Here is a 13,277-nt window from a genome sequence, read left to right on the forward strand (position 1 = left end):
GTGAGAGAAACGGTGTGGTGCTGAAGAGATGGCTCGGCAGTTAGCAGCACAACTGGCTGCTCTTCCAAAGGATGGGGTTCAGATCCAGCACCCACATGGCAGCTCACAACTATCTTGCAGCCTATCTTCAGGGAATTCAACACCTTCTGCTCTCCACAGACATCACACATGTATGTAATGTATAGACATACATGCACGAAAAACACCCATACACATAAGTAATTTTTTAAAAAAGATTGAAACCTGCAATTATGAAAGGATATGAGATGTGACATTTTACACTACTTTTTAAAAATAAAGATTTGTTTTATTTGTGTATATGTATGCATGTCTGTGTGAGTACATGACACATGTACAGGTGTCTGCAGATACAAGAAGGTGTTAAATCCCTGGAGCTGGAGTTAACAGGCAGCTGTAAACTGCCTAAGACCAGCAAGTTCTCTTAGCAGCTGAGCCACCTCTCCAGACCCTCACAATTCTTTTTTAGATTTTTTTTTTTTATTTCCACGGGGTTAATTCAGCTTTCTACAGAACTGAGTGTACATTATACAGCTACGAATATATCTCAAATATATACTTTGGACCTAGCTGCACAGGGTATTTTTATAGGTCCTGTCCAGTAAGCTAAGTTCCATTAGAGACCGGGGACCTAACACAGCTTAGAGAATACACAGGAGAGAGAAAAGATGAAGACATTCCTAGACCTAAAAATCAGTGTATACAGAAAACAACAAAAACAGCTACCTAACTAAAGGAGGGATAATATTCTGAAACTAGATTATACATGATCCAAAATGATAAACAAATCTGAGAACAAGCATTTAGTTACCACTTATGCCTGATAAAGACAAATTTGGACAGATCAAAATGAAGTCAAGAAAAAATAGAATACTAAGCATAGTAGCTCACACCTTTAACCTCAGTACTAGGGAGGCAGAGGCAAGTGAATCTTTTGAGTCATAGACCAGTCTGCCTATATAGTGAGACCCTGTGTCAGAACAACACAAATAAAGAACAGAGGCAGGAAAACCAGCTATAAAATATTAGTAGGAACCCAAGCATAGAATAAGATTATAGAGGTTGGGGCTGGAGAGATGGCTCAGCAGTTAAGAGCACTGGCTGTTCTTCCAGAGGACCCGGGCAGGGTTCAATTTCGAGCACCCACATGGCAGATCACAACTGTCTGTAACTCCAGTTCAAGAGGATCCAGCAACCTCACACAGATATACATGTATAACAAATGTACATAAAAATAAAAAATAAGTTATTTAAAAATGATCACAGAGGTTAAAATGGAAAGAAATGTAAACAAAGATAAAGACAACAATAGCAGGATAGGACAGGGAAATGAGAAAAAGTCATAATGTATCCTACACACTTTTGTCCAAATGTAGATATAGAAGCCCCCTTCTATGTATTTTTTTTTTCTTTTTCTTTTCACATAGACTCTTGCTATGTAATTCTACCTGGCCTAAACTTGTTTTGTAATTCTACCTGCCCATCTTAAAAGTTGTCCTTTTTTTATCTTAAACCCAAGACTTGCAAAGTGCCTACCCTACAGCAGACTCACTCTACATGTTCATATGGCCAGTGAAATCTTCCTTCCTTGTGGTTTTGTGGTTGCAGTGGTTTGTTTCTTTGTTTGTTGGTCCTGGGTGTTGAACCCAGGACCTCTACTCCTCAGCTATATCCCAGTGCTCCCTCGTAAGTTACTGGCACTCATCATCGCTAACCCTTGAGAGATCTCTGAATTGCAGAGACGTATCACAACTGGTATTCTTGGTGGTCTTCTTTACCACAGGTCACCACAGCTCCCCAGAACTGCTCCCACACATGCTTCTGCCGCCAAAGTTAACCTGTCACAGGACAACCTGCAGCCTGGCATCCAGCAAGGCAAATTAGGACAGAGGAATAATTTGTACTAGGCCAGACAAAAACAAGGAAAGTAAGAGACAACTGGCAATATCACAGCACACCAAGAAACTGGAATCGGGGCCTAGCTGCTCGCTTTTATAAATAATGCATGAGTTAGGTCACTGAGCCCATAGAGTTTCCTTTCACTTGAAGCTCAAAGATTATATAAGTCTGACATAGCCAGCTCAGAAACACATACCAATCCATACAAACAATTTCCCAAGTTAACTACCCTAACAGATTGAACTCTTGATTCTCTTGTTTTCATCTTGATTCTCTTGTTTGGATTAGAGATATCAGCTACCGTGCCCAGCTAATCTGTAAGAGGAGCGGACATGGAAGGACTGGGAAATAAGTGGAATTGTACAAAACAAAAATGCAAAAACAAAGTAAGAGACAATTGGCAATAAATATCACAGCACACCAAGAAACTGGAATTGGGGTCTAGCTGCTTGTTTTTATTATTACATGAGTTAGGTCATTGCACCCATAGAGTCCATCTTCTGCTGCATTACAATTCAGCAAAAAGCTTTTCAAAATTAAGCATTAATGGAAACAAGTAACAACAAACCAGAATTCAAAGGAGAGACTTGTCACCCTGAGGTATACAAGTTTCAATAGTTAGCATGCATTAAAAATAATTTATATGCAAGGCACTAGCATATAAATGAGCATTTTATATTTCATACTCTTAGTGTCCTATCTAGGTCACCCTTTTTTTATCAGCAACATTTGTCACATTTAATTACTCCCTCCTCCTTGAAACTCCATTCTAGACCAACAAGCTCTCCAGCTTTTCTTCCTGCCTCACCATCTACTCCTCACCTTGGCCTCCTTGCCTGCTAAGGATAAAATACTCCATGGCTCAGTTCCTTTCCTCTTCTCTATGCCCCTTACAGCAGAAGCTATTACTATCTCCACTTACACGGAGGTACAAATAGATTCAAACTTAGGCAGTCAAGATGGCAAAGGCTGTGTTCTTGACTTTCTTAGCACTCCTTCCATCCTTCCGGCCACATAAGAGGCAAGACAGTCTATATTCTTTTTTTTTCTATTGAGCCAGGGTTTCACTATATAGTCCTGGTTAGCCTGGAACTTCACTATGTAAACCAGCCTGCCTCTGCCTCCTGAGTGCTGGGACTAGCTTGATATTCTACATTCTAGCCTTCAGTAACTGAGAAAGGGACAGACAGGTGGCGGGAAAGGGGTTAGGGGGAAGATGGAGCATGGGACTCTTTCTTAATGTGTTAAGGATGATTACCAAGTCAACAGGAAACCAATACTCTTGCAAATTCCATTAAACAAGTTTCCTTCCTAAGTTTCTTCACTTTACAATTTGGTACTTACTTCTTGATGGGAAATGTGAAAATGTTTTAGAAAAAAGACTGTCAAACCTAGGACTTTTGGGAAGCAGGGAAAGGGGTTTGAGACAGGGTTTCTCTAGGTAGCTCAGGCTATCCTGGAACTCCATATTAGATCAGGTCTAGCCCTGATCTCACAGAGATCTGGGTGCCTGTTCCTCCCAGTGCTGGGACTAAAGGTGTGCCTAGGATAAGAAAATTTTTTCACTATGTTATTGGAAGAAGGCATGCGCTGCTACACACATGTGAAATCAGAGAACAATGTTTGTGAGCTGGTTCTCTTTAAGAGAGCGTTTAATAATACAGATAGCATGGAGACAGGAAGGTTTCTCAGCAGGCAGAGGGACTTGCTACCAAGCCTTGACTGAGACTCAGCTCAATCTATAGAACCAATGTGGAGAGAGCTGCCTCTCACAGGTTATACACATAGAAAGAGAGAGATTCAGTACCTAGAATCCATCCCAACATGGAAGGAAAGAAAGAAGTGATTCCACAAAGTTGTTGTGCATGCACACACACAAATAATAAATAAAAATAAAAAAAAGACACCTGGTCTACAGAGTGAGTGTCAGAACACACAGGACTACACATGGAAAAACCAAAAAAAAAGAAAAAGAAAGAAAGAAAAGAGAGAGAGCGACAGACAGAAGGAAAAAAAATAAGAAAAGGGAAGGGAGGGAGGGAGGGAGGGAGGGAGGGAGGGAGGGAGGGAGGAAGGGAGGGAGGGAGGGAGGGAGGGGAAGCAGCAGCAGCAGCAGCAGCAGCCTGGCAGTGAGTGGTGTTGCTCTCCTTTAATCCCAGCATTTAGGAGACAGAGGCAGATGGATCTCTATGACTTTGAGGCAGCCTGGTCTACAGGGTGAGTTCCAGGATTGCCAGAGCTGTTACAAAGAGAAACCTTATCTCAAAAACTAACCAAGAAAAAACCAAAAAAAAAAAAAAAAAGACTAGGTTGGTGAGATGGCTCAGTAGTTAAAGGTACCTGCCACCATGCTTAACAACCTGGCTGGATTCCTCAAACCCACATAGTCTAAGAAGGGAACCAACCCTGAAAGTTGTTCTCTAAATTCCACCTACAGTTATGGCCCACCTGTGGATACACACACACACACACACACACACACACACACACACAGAAAGAGAGAGAGAGAGAGAGAGAGAAAGAGAGCGAAAAATAAATACAAAAATTATAAATACTTAAAAAAAGAAAAATTTGCAGTTTGCAGTAGTCTGGGAATCTGTTGCCAGGAAAGGGCTTACAATAAAGCCATGCCATCCCTTCACCAGGAAGGAAAAAATCCTTAGAAGAATCAATTTTACACTAGAACACTTGTGTCCTAAGGATACTCACCAAATATTATGATGGAGTATAAGAGCATAGGAGCTCAGGCTATTGTCCCAAAGCAACAGACAAACATGTAATGAGAATATTGGAATTTTGGTTTCTTTAAAAACTATTATAAGACTATGTTTTCATTTTAATCCCAGGTGTGAGGATATGGGACGCTTTGCAGAAGTGGACTATAATTTTCCATGTGCTCTAGCAGGGGAGTTATTTTCAGGGTGCATATAGTTTTTGTGATTTTGACCTTTGGAATTCTGGGAAGTTTTCAGGTTATATAAATGCTAGGGTCCCTGATGAGTGAGAATGTTCTTGGTTGGTTAAGTAGTCATGTGCAAAGAAGAAACAACAACAAAAAGAAATTAGATGTCCTAGTAGCAAAGATCAAACTTGCCCCAAGGAGCTCGACACTCCTAAACAGAAGAAAATAGTCTAATGATTACTTCACCCCTCTTGTGACCCCTGACTTTATTTAGGGGTCTCTTTCCTCTCTATTATTTTTTTCTATCTTATCTAATGTCAGGGGGCTGAAAAGGTGGAAGAGAAGGGGTAGAGAAGGATGGAAGAAAGAGGAACCCACAAAGTAGAAAACACCCACTATATAAACACTACCATTTGGTATAAATATAACTACACATGCATTTTACCTAGGTACAGGAGTAAAGTAGGTCACAGATGCTGAAACAAAGGCAACACTTATGAAAATCATACCTCTGTGAGTGCATGCAACTGTCCTTGATGTACACACACACCCATGAACCTGAAAAACAAAACAGATGTTTCTCAAACAAAATCAACAAGACAGAAATACAATTCCATATGGAAAAACTGGTTGAGTTAGTTACCCAGGCACAGGAAACAACGCAATACTTGTCAAGTCCCAGTACCATCTCAATCTTGCATGAGATGCTAGACTGAGCCGGGTAGTGGTGGTGCACGCCTTTAATCCCAGAACTCTGGAGGCAAGCACATCTCTTGAGTTCAAGGCCAGCCTGGTCTACAGAGCAAGTTCTAGGACAGATAGGAGTACAATTTAAAATTTTTAAAAAATTTTAAAAAGATGCTAGATTGAGGCCAGCAAGATGGCTCCACCTGTAAAGGCACTTGGCACTAAACCCAATGACCTAAATTCAATCCCTGAGAGCCACATAATTTTTGGGGAGAACCAATTCCTGCAGAGTGTCCCTGCTGGCTAGTCTTACATCGCTTGACCCACGCGAGAGTTATCTAAAAGAAAGGAACTTTAATTGATAAAATGGCCCCACAAGATGCAGGGCATTTTCTTAACTAGCGATTGATGGGGAAGGGCCTAGACCATTGTGGGGTGGTACCATCCCTAGGCTTGGTGGTCCTGTGTTCTGTAAGAAAGCAGGCTGAGCACGCCATGGAGGGCAAGGCAGTAAGCAGAACCCCTTTTTGGTCTCTGGGTTGGTTCCTGCCTCTAGGTTCCTGTTATGGCTTCCATTAGTGATAGATTACACAAAAGTATAAGCCAAATAAACCCTTTCCTCCCCAGCTTGCTTTTTTTTTGATCATTTGAGAAGCATTAGTAGTTGTGGCTTTGTTGGAGAAGAGTATCAGAGGGAGTTGGCTTTAATGTTTCAAAAGCCCATGCCAGGCCCAGTTGCATCCTCTCTCCTCACTGCTCCCCCCACCTCTCTCTCTGCCTGCAGTTCAAGATGTAGCTCTCAGCTACTGCTCCTGCACCATGCTCCCCACCATGATGATAATGGACTAAGCCTCCAAAACCATAAGCAAGCCCAAAATTTATAAGAGTTGCCTTGGTTACGGCATCTCTTCAAGGTAACAGAAATGTGACTAAGACAGTACTGAAAAGCAGCCTTCCAAGATCAGCTAAAATTTCTTCTCCAAAGGATCTCATGACTGCTCTAGGTTAGTAGCATAACAGCCCTTCCCTTTCCTCTTTCCTTTCCATAGTACTGTCAGCACTTTCCCCCCTTTTGGTTGGCATTAGGTGAAGTCATCTGGGTCTGGAGACACACTACTACTGGCTCCATCCATACTCAAGACCCCTGCTTTATTTATTTGCTTGTTTATTTATTTATTTATTCATTTATTTATTTATTTATTTATTTGAGGCAGGGTTTCTCTGCGTAGCCTTGGCTATCCTGGATTTGCAGAGTAGACAAGGCTGGCCTCAAACTCAGAGATCTGCCTGCCTCTGCCTTCCAAGAAGACCTCTTTGTTTTTGTTTGGGTTTATTTTTATTTTTTATTATTGTTTTGTGAGACAGGGTTTCTCTGTGGAGCCTTGGCTGCCCTAGACTTGCTTTGTAAACTAGGCTGGCCTCAAAATCACTGTTTTTACTTATTTATTTTGGTTCTTGGACTCACTTTATAGACTAGGCTAGCCTCAAACTCAGAGATCCACCTGCCTCTGCCTCCTATAAAGACCATTGGTTTTTTTTGGTTTTACCTTCATTTATTTATTTATTTTATTTATTTATTTATTTATTTATTTACTTACTTACTTACTTACTTACTTATTTATTTGGTTTTTGAGACAGGGTTTCTCTCCCTAGCTTTGTCTACAAAGCCTGGACTTGCTTTGTAGACCAGGCTGGCCTTGAACTCACAGAGATCCACCTGCCTCTGCCTCTTCAAGCACTGGGATTACAGGTATGCAACACCTCACCCAGCTTAAAAGTTCTGTTTTGGAAGGGAATGAGGGATGGGGCTACGACTGGGATACAAAGTAAATAACCTGTGATTAATATTACAAAAATAAAAATTATTATAAAAAAAGTTCTATTTTTAAATTTACTTACTTATTCATTTAATTTGTCATCATCATTACTGTGTGTATGCTTGATTCACACCCAAAAGAGGAATATTACTAACATTGCCTAATTCCTTTAGCCATTGTGAAGAGGAAATGATCATAAAATGCACTAGAAAGTATATTACTCTTCAGTATCACTGACCCCCCACCTGGAATACACACAAGCGTTTAAGAGAATGGAATGTGGACTGGTGCGATAGCTCAGCAGGTAAGAGTGCTTGCCACTAGGCTTACCAACTCAGAGCTCTCCATCCAAGACCAATATGGCAGAAAAAACAGACTCCTGCAGGTTGTCCCCTGACCTCACATCGGTACCATGACACTCTCACCCACTTCCTCCCCCATACACAAAGTAAATAAATAAAAATTTAAAAACAATACAATGGGGGCTAGAGAGATGGCTCAGTAGTTAAGAGCACTGGCTGCTCTTCCAGAGGACCCAGGATTCAATTCCCAGCAGCCACATGACAACTCACAACTGTCTATAACTTCAGTTCCAGGGGATCCCACACTCTCACATATACAGGCAAAACACCAATGTACATAAAATAAAGATAAAGAAACACTGAATTTAAAAAAAAAAATTAAAAAAGAGGGAAAGAAAAAAGGCAGTGCAGATCTTGAGGTGGTGAGATGACTCAACAGGCCAAAGCACTCGCTTTGAACGCCTGACGACCTGAGTTCTATCCTTGGAACCCACACAAAGGTAGAGAGAGCATTCTACACAGCTGTCCTCTGGCTTTCACACGCAATACTAATAATAAACACCTTCCCCCACCCCCCGCCCCACTTTGGTTTTGCAAGACAGGGTTTCTCTGTGTAGCCCTGGCTGTCCTGGAACTCACTGTGTAGACCAGGCTGAAGCTGGGTTCACCTGCCTCTGCTCCCTGGGTGCTGGGATCAAAGGCATGCACCACCACCACTGCCTGGCTAATATCTTTTTAAAAGACTACAGATCCTATTTCATTTGTTTTCATGTACAGTATGGAATAATGTGTTCTTTATAAGCATTTACTGAGTGAAAAGTAATAATCACCAAATTAGTAAATTTGTTTTATAAGACTGAACATTTTACCAGCACTATATATTGATACCTTGTCTCAAAAAGGCAATGAGAAAAGGAAGGAACATTTTAAGGCAGGTACTAGGCTTGGAAGGCAAAAATGTATTTGGTTTATGTAATCAATGCTTATAAAGAAATCAGGCAATAAAGTTTTACCATTCATAGAGGACCAGGCACAGACATGACAATTTTCCATCTGCTCCCCCGCCCCTTTGGCACCACTACTGCACAGTTATGACACAGTGCTCTACTTCTCTACCTGACCTTTCCTGCCTCGTCCCTTACACAGACGACTACCACTGAAACATTCACAGATTTCACAGGGCTGGGAATGAGGGTAGAGCACTTGCCTAACACACACATACACTGTGTGTGGAGTATGCTTGTAAGGCCAGCCTTCCCGGGTAGAGCTAGGGTGATCTGAGTTCAAGCTCATCCTTGTGCACACAGCAACTCTGAGGCCAGCTTGTGCTGTGAGACCCTATCTCACACAAACATTAAAATCTGAGGAGCAAACTAGGTCTGGCGTACCTAGTTTAGGTACTAGGTACCTGCAGTTTGGTGAGGCAGGAGGACTGTAAGTCTGAGGTCAGGCTGGGTGACACAGTGAAACCCAGTCTGAAAAAGGAGGCACTTAAAGAAAATTACACTCTTCCTGATTCATTCTTCCCTTCTCTCCCTCCCTTTCTCTTTGTTTTAGGTGGTGTTGTTCTGAGAAAAGGTCTTCTGTAGCCCAGGGTGGGCTTGAATTTACTCTGTAGCTGAGGATGGCCTTGAACTCATGCTCCTCCTGTGCCACTACTAGTTTCTGAATGGGTCTCCACTCCCACCTCAATCTTGCCAGCTAGCATTTACTTACTTAACTCAGGATTCTTTTTTTTTTTTTTTGGGGGGGGGGGGTGTTTCAGGATAGGGTTTCTCTGTGTAGCCCTGGCTCTGTGAGTGCCATACGACTCTGCCTCCTGAGTGCTAGGATTAAAGGTGTACTCCACTACCACCTGGCTTCTTTTCTTTCTTTTTTCTCTTTCTCTTTCCTTTCCTCTCTCCCTTCTTCCTCTCCCCTCCCCTCGTCTTTCCCTTCCTCTCCTTGAGAAAGAGTCTCACTATGCAGGCTTAGCTGTCCTGGTACTCGCTATGTAAACCAGCCAGCCTCAATTCACAGAAATCCCCCTGCCTCTGCCTCCTGAGTGCTGGCATATTCAGCTGTGCACCCCATTCCTGGCCTTGGGAATGTGTTCTTAGGCAACTGCTTACAAGTTAGTGATGGCTCAACTTTGTTATTTTTAGTTTTATATTATATATTGATTCATATTGAGAAGAGAATTGGTATCTTGTTTTATTTTTATTTATTTTTGGTGTGTGCATACACACAGGTACACTGTTCTGTATGTACACAGACAGAGATGAGAGGTCAACATCAGATTCCCCACTATCACTCTCCACCTTTTTTCTTTTAAATTGATTTTGTTGTTGTTGTTGTTGATGTTTGTTTGTTTGTTTTTGGAGGCAGGGTTTTCTGTGTAGCTTTGGCTGTCCTGGACTCATTCTGTTGACCAGGCTGGCCTCAAACTCACAGAGATCCACCAGCCTCTGCCTCCTGGAGTGCTGGAATTATAGGAGTGTGCCACCGAACCCAGCTCACCTTATTTAAAAGACTTTATTGGGGCTGGAGAGGTGGCTCAGCAGTTAAGACCAGTGGCTGCTCTTCCAGAGGACCTGGGTTCAGTTCCCAGAACCACTATCATTTATACATCCAGGTATAAGGAATCCAACACCCTTTCTGACTTCTCTGAACACTGCATACATGGTGCACATTTACATATAGGGCAAAACACTAAAAAACATAAACTAAAATAAAGATAAATCTTAAAACAAAAATTAAAGGCTGAGCCAGGGTGGCGGTACATACCTTTAATCCCAGCACTCATGCAAAGGCAGATCTCTGAGTTCCTGGGGCTGTCTACTAGCTACTAGTCTACAGAGAAAGTTCTAGGATAACCAGGGTTCCACAGAGAAACCCCATCTCAAAAAAGAAAAAAAAGGGGTGGGGGTAACTAGACTCAGCAGTAACGAGTACTGGCTACTCTTCCAAAGGCCCTGGGGTTAAGTTCCAACACCCACATGGCTGCTCACAACCATCTGTAACTCCAGTCATAGGGGATCCAATGTCCTTTTCTGGCTTCCTTAGGCACTTCATATGTGCTGGCACACATCCCCACACCCCACACTTGCACACAGGCAAAACACCCATACACAAAAGTAAAGTTAGAAATTAAAGGGCTGGAGAGGCGGCTTAGTAATTAAGAGCACTGTGACTCTTGCAAGAGGGCATGGGTTTAGGTTCCAGCACCCACATGGTAGCTCCAACCCTCTGTAATTTCCAGTTTCAGGAGTTCTAACACCTTTTTGTGACCTCTGTGGGAACCAGGCATACACCTGATACACAGACATACGCATATGCTAGCAAAATGCATACACAGATAAAATAAAAAATTAAAAATAAATAACTTAAAAGATATAGGGATGAACAAAACCCAGCTCTTTCCTTACTGAGCTTCTGGTTACTGAAGGCTTTATAACCAGATTACAATCCAGATTCCTCGACATGTTACTCAGTACTAAAGAGCTGGACATGGTGACACATGTCTACAACCTCAGTCCTTGGGAGGTAGACTCAGAAGACAGCAGCAGTTCAAGGTTATTCTCAGCTCCACCGAAAGTTCAAGGCCAGCCAAGGCAACAAGAGATTCTGTCTCCAAAGATCAGAAAACAAAAACCCATGAAAACAAAAAGCACAAAAGGTCTGAATGTTTTGGCCCAGCCTTTCTTATCTCCAATCATATCTACCTCATATCCACCTGCACTCTTTTTATTGTAGTTATATACAACTTGCCACTCCTACTCATGTTCTGAGTTCTCATACTGTTGCTTGAATAAGTATTTTGGAAACCTACTTTTCAAAAATTCTATCAATCCTTAAAAACTCAGTTAAGAACATCTCCAAACAAACCAAATGTGTGGCACATTCGCTTAGTCCCAGCACTCAGGAAGTTGAGGCAGGTAAACTTCTTGGGTCTGAGGCTAGCCTGATCTACATAGCAAGTTTCAAGACATCCAGGGCTACATAGAGACTCTGTCTCAACACACACACACACACACACACACACACACACAAATCTCCAAACAGGCAGGAGGATTGTAAATTCAAGGCCTACCCAAAAAGAGTTATTTCAAGGCTATCCTAGACAATTTACTGAGATTAAGTCTCAAAATAAAAAGTAGGAGAGAAATGTTGGGGCTGGAAAAACGGCTCAGCACTTAAGAGCACAAGCTGCTCTTCCAGAGGACCTGGAGCGCATCTACCGACCATCTGCATCTTCCGGCCTCTGTGGACACTGTACAAATGTGGTACACAGGCATGCATGTAAGTAAAAAAATGAAAATAAATCTTGAAGGAGGCTGGGAATGTAGACCGCTTCCTCATTATGTACAAGGTCCTAGATTCAATCCCAATGCCCCTCCCCCAAGTCTAAAATGCCCTTTCCAAGCTGGTTATCATAACATCTATTCAGAGATGTAATTTCAACCATTTCTCTGATCTTCTCATCAAAATGACCCTTTCTTTTCCCACACAAGACTGTTTTGAAGCCTCTACTGGAGAACTTAACAGGCTCCGCCACCTTCTATCTCGTGTTTTATTTTTATCTAGCTCCTTTTCTGTGTCACAAGGTTTTGCAGGCCAGAGGTCCTGTATGTTGGAAGAGAATGTGTACTTCATCAAATTGCTTCACTTTTCCTTCTGCTGTACACACTTCCCAGCTTTCATCACAGTTGTCATCACCATGGTATGGGGGCAGAGTGTACCGTACACAGGCCTATCCCAGAGCACCTTAACATCATCTTCTAAGCCTTCTCCACCCATCAGCAGATGCATGATCTAGTGGAGGAACTCAAGTTTTGTCCTAGCGGAAAAAGAGTACCTCCTCTACCTCTACCCCACCTCACCACACCAGGACAGAAATAAGAAACTCATGTCTAAGGCTAGGAGATCTTGTTTACTATAGTAATTAACCCCACCTAAACTGGTAGCTTAGTCATTGTTAGTGTTCAGTAAATAATTACTAAGTTTATTAAAATTAATTTTTTTCTCTCTCTCTTTTCTTTGGTTTTGTTTTTCCAAACAGGGGTTTCTCTATATAGCCATGGCTGTCCTGGAACTCACTCTGTGGACCAGACTGGCTTCTAATTCAGAGATCCATAGGCCTCTGCCTCCCAAGTGCTGGAATTAAAGGAATGTGGCACTACTGGTAGGCTAAAATTTAAAAATCTTATTCTAAGGCAAGACCTTTCCTAGGCCTTATAAGCTTCCAACAGAGGAAGTGACTAAGATCATCTGTTGAGATATAGAAAGAAAATTTGAACTTTTATGTAGAAAGAGAGATTTAGCTTTACAAGTATTTTTTAAATTGTTTTATGTGCATGTGAGTGCCTGCATGTTATATGTACACAGCATAGGCACACTGGAGCCTGTGGAGGTCAAAAGAGGGTGTTGTATCCCTGGAGCTGGAGTTAGAGACAACTTTGAGTCTCTATGTGTGCGCTGGAAACCAAAGCCTCTACAGGAGCAGCAAGCACTCTTCACCACTGAGTCACTTCTTCAGCCCAAGCCTCACTAATATTTAATTAGGAGTTAATAGTAGCACAGGGGAACATGTTCGAAAATGTTTTCCTAATGAGGTACTGTGGTAGATGACTGACAGCCCCCAAGAGATACCAACCTCTAATCCCCAGAAAC

The 13,277-nt window shown here is 42.0% G+C and overlaps 1 protein-coding gene across 2 annotated transcripts in view; it reads right to left on the bottom strand.

Moving 5' to 3' along the window:
• Tesk2 (testis associated actin remodelling kinase 2) overlaps nucleotides 1–13,277 on the bottom strand; it is a 97,687-nt gene that overhangs the window by 24,106 nt on the left and 60,304 nt on the right. For both annotated transcript variants that reach the window (XM_021633405.2, XM_060379760.1), the window contains one exon: nucleotides 5,329–5,377. In XM_021633405.2, the coding sequence (XP_021489080.1) occupies nucleotides 5,329–5,377 (49 nt within the window). The remainder of the gene's footprint in view (nucleotides 1–5,328; nucleotides 5,378–13,277) is intronic.

Source organism: Meriones unguiculatus, chromosome 3, assembly GCF_030254825.1.
Source record: "Meriones unguiculatus strain TT.TT164.6M chromosome 3, Bangor_MerUng_6.1, whole genome shotgun sequence".
NCBI lineage: Eukaryota > Metazoa > Chordata > Mammalia > Rodentia > Muridae > Meriones > Meriones unguiculatus.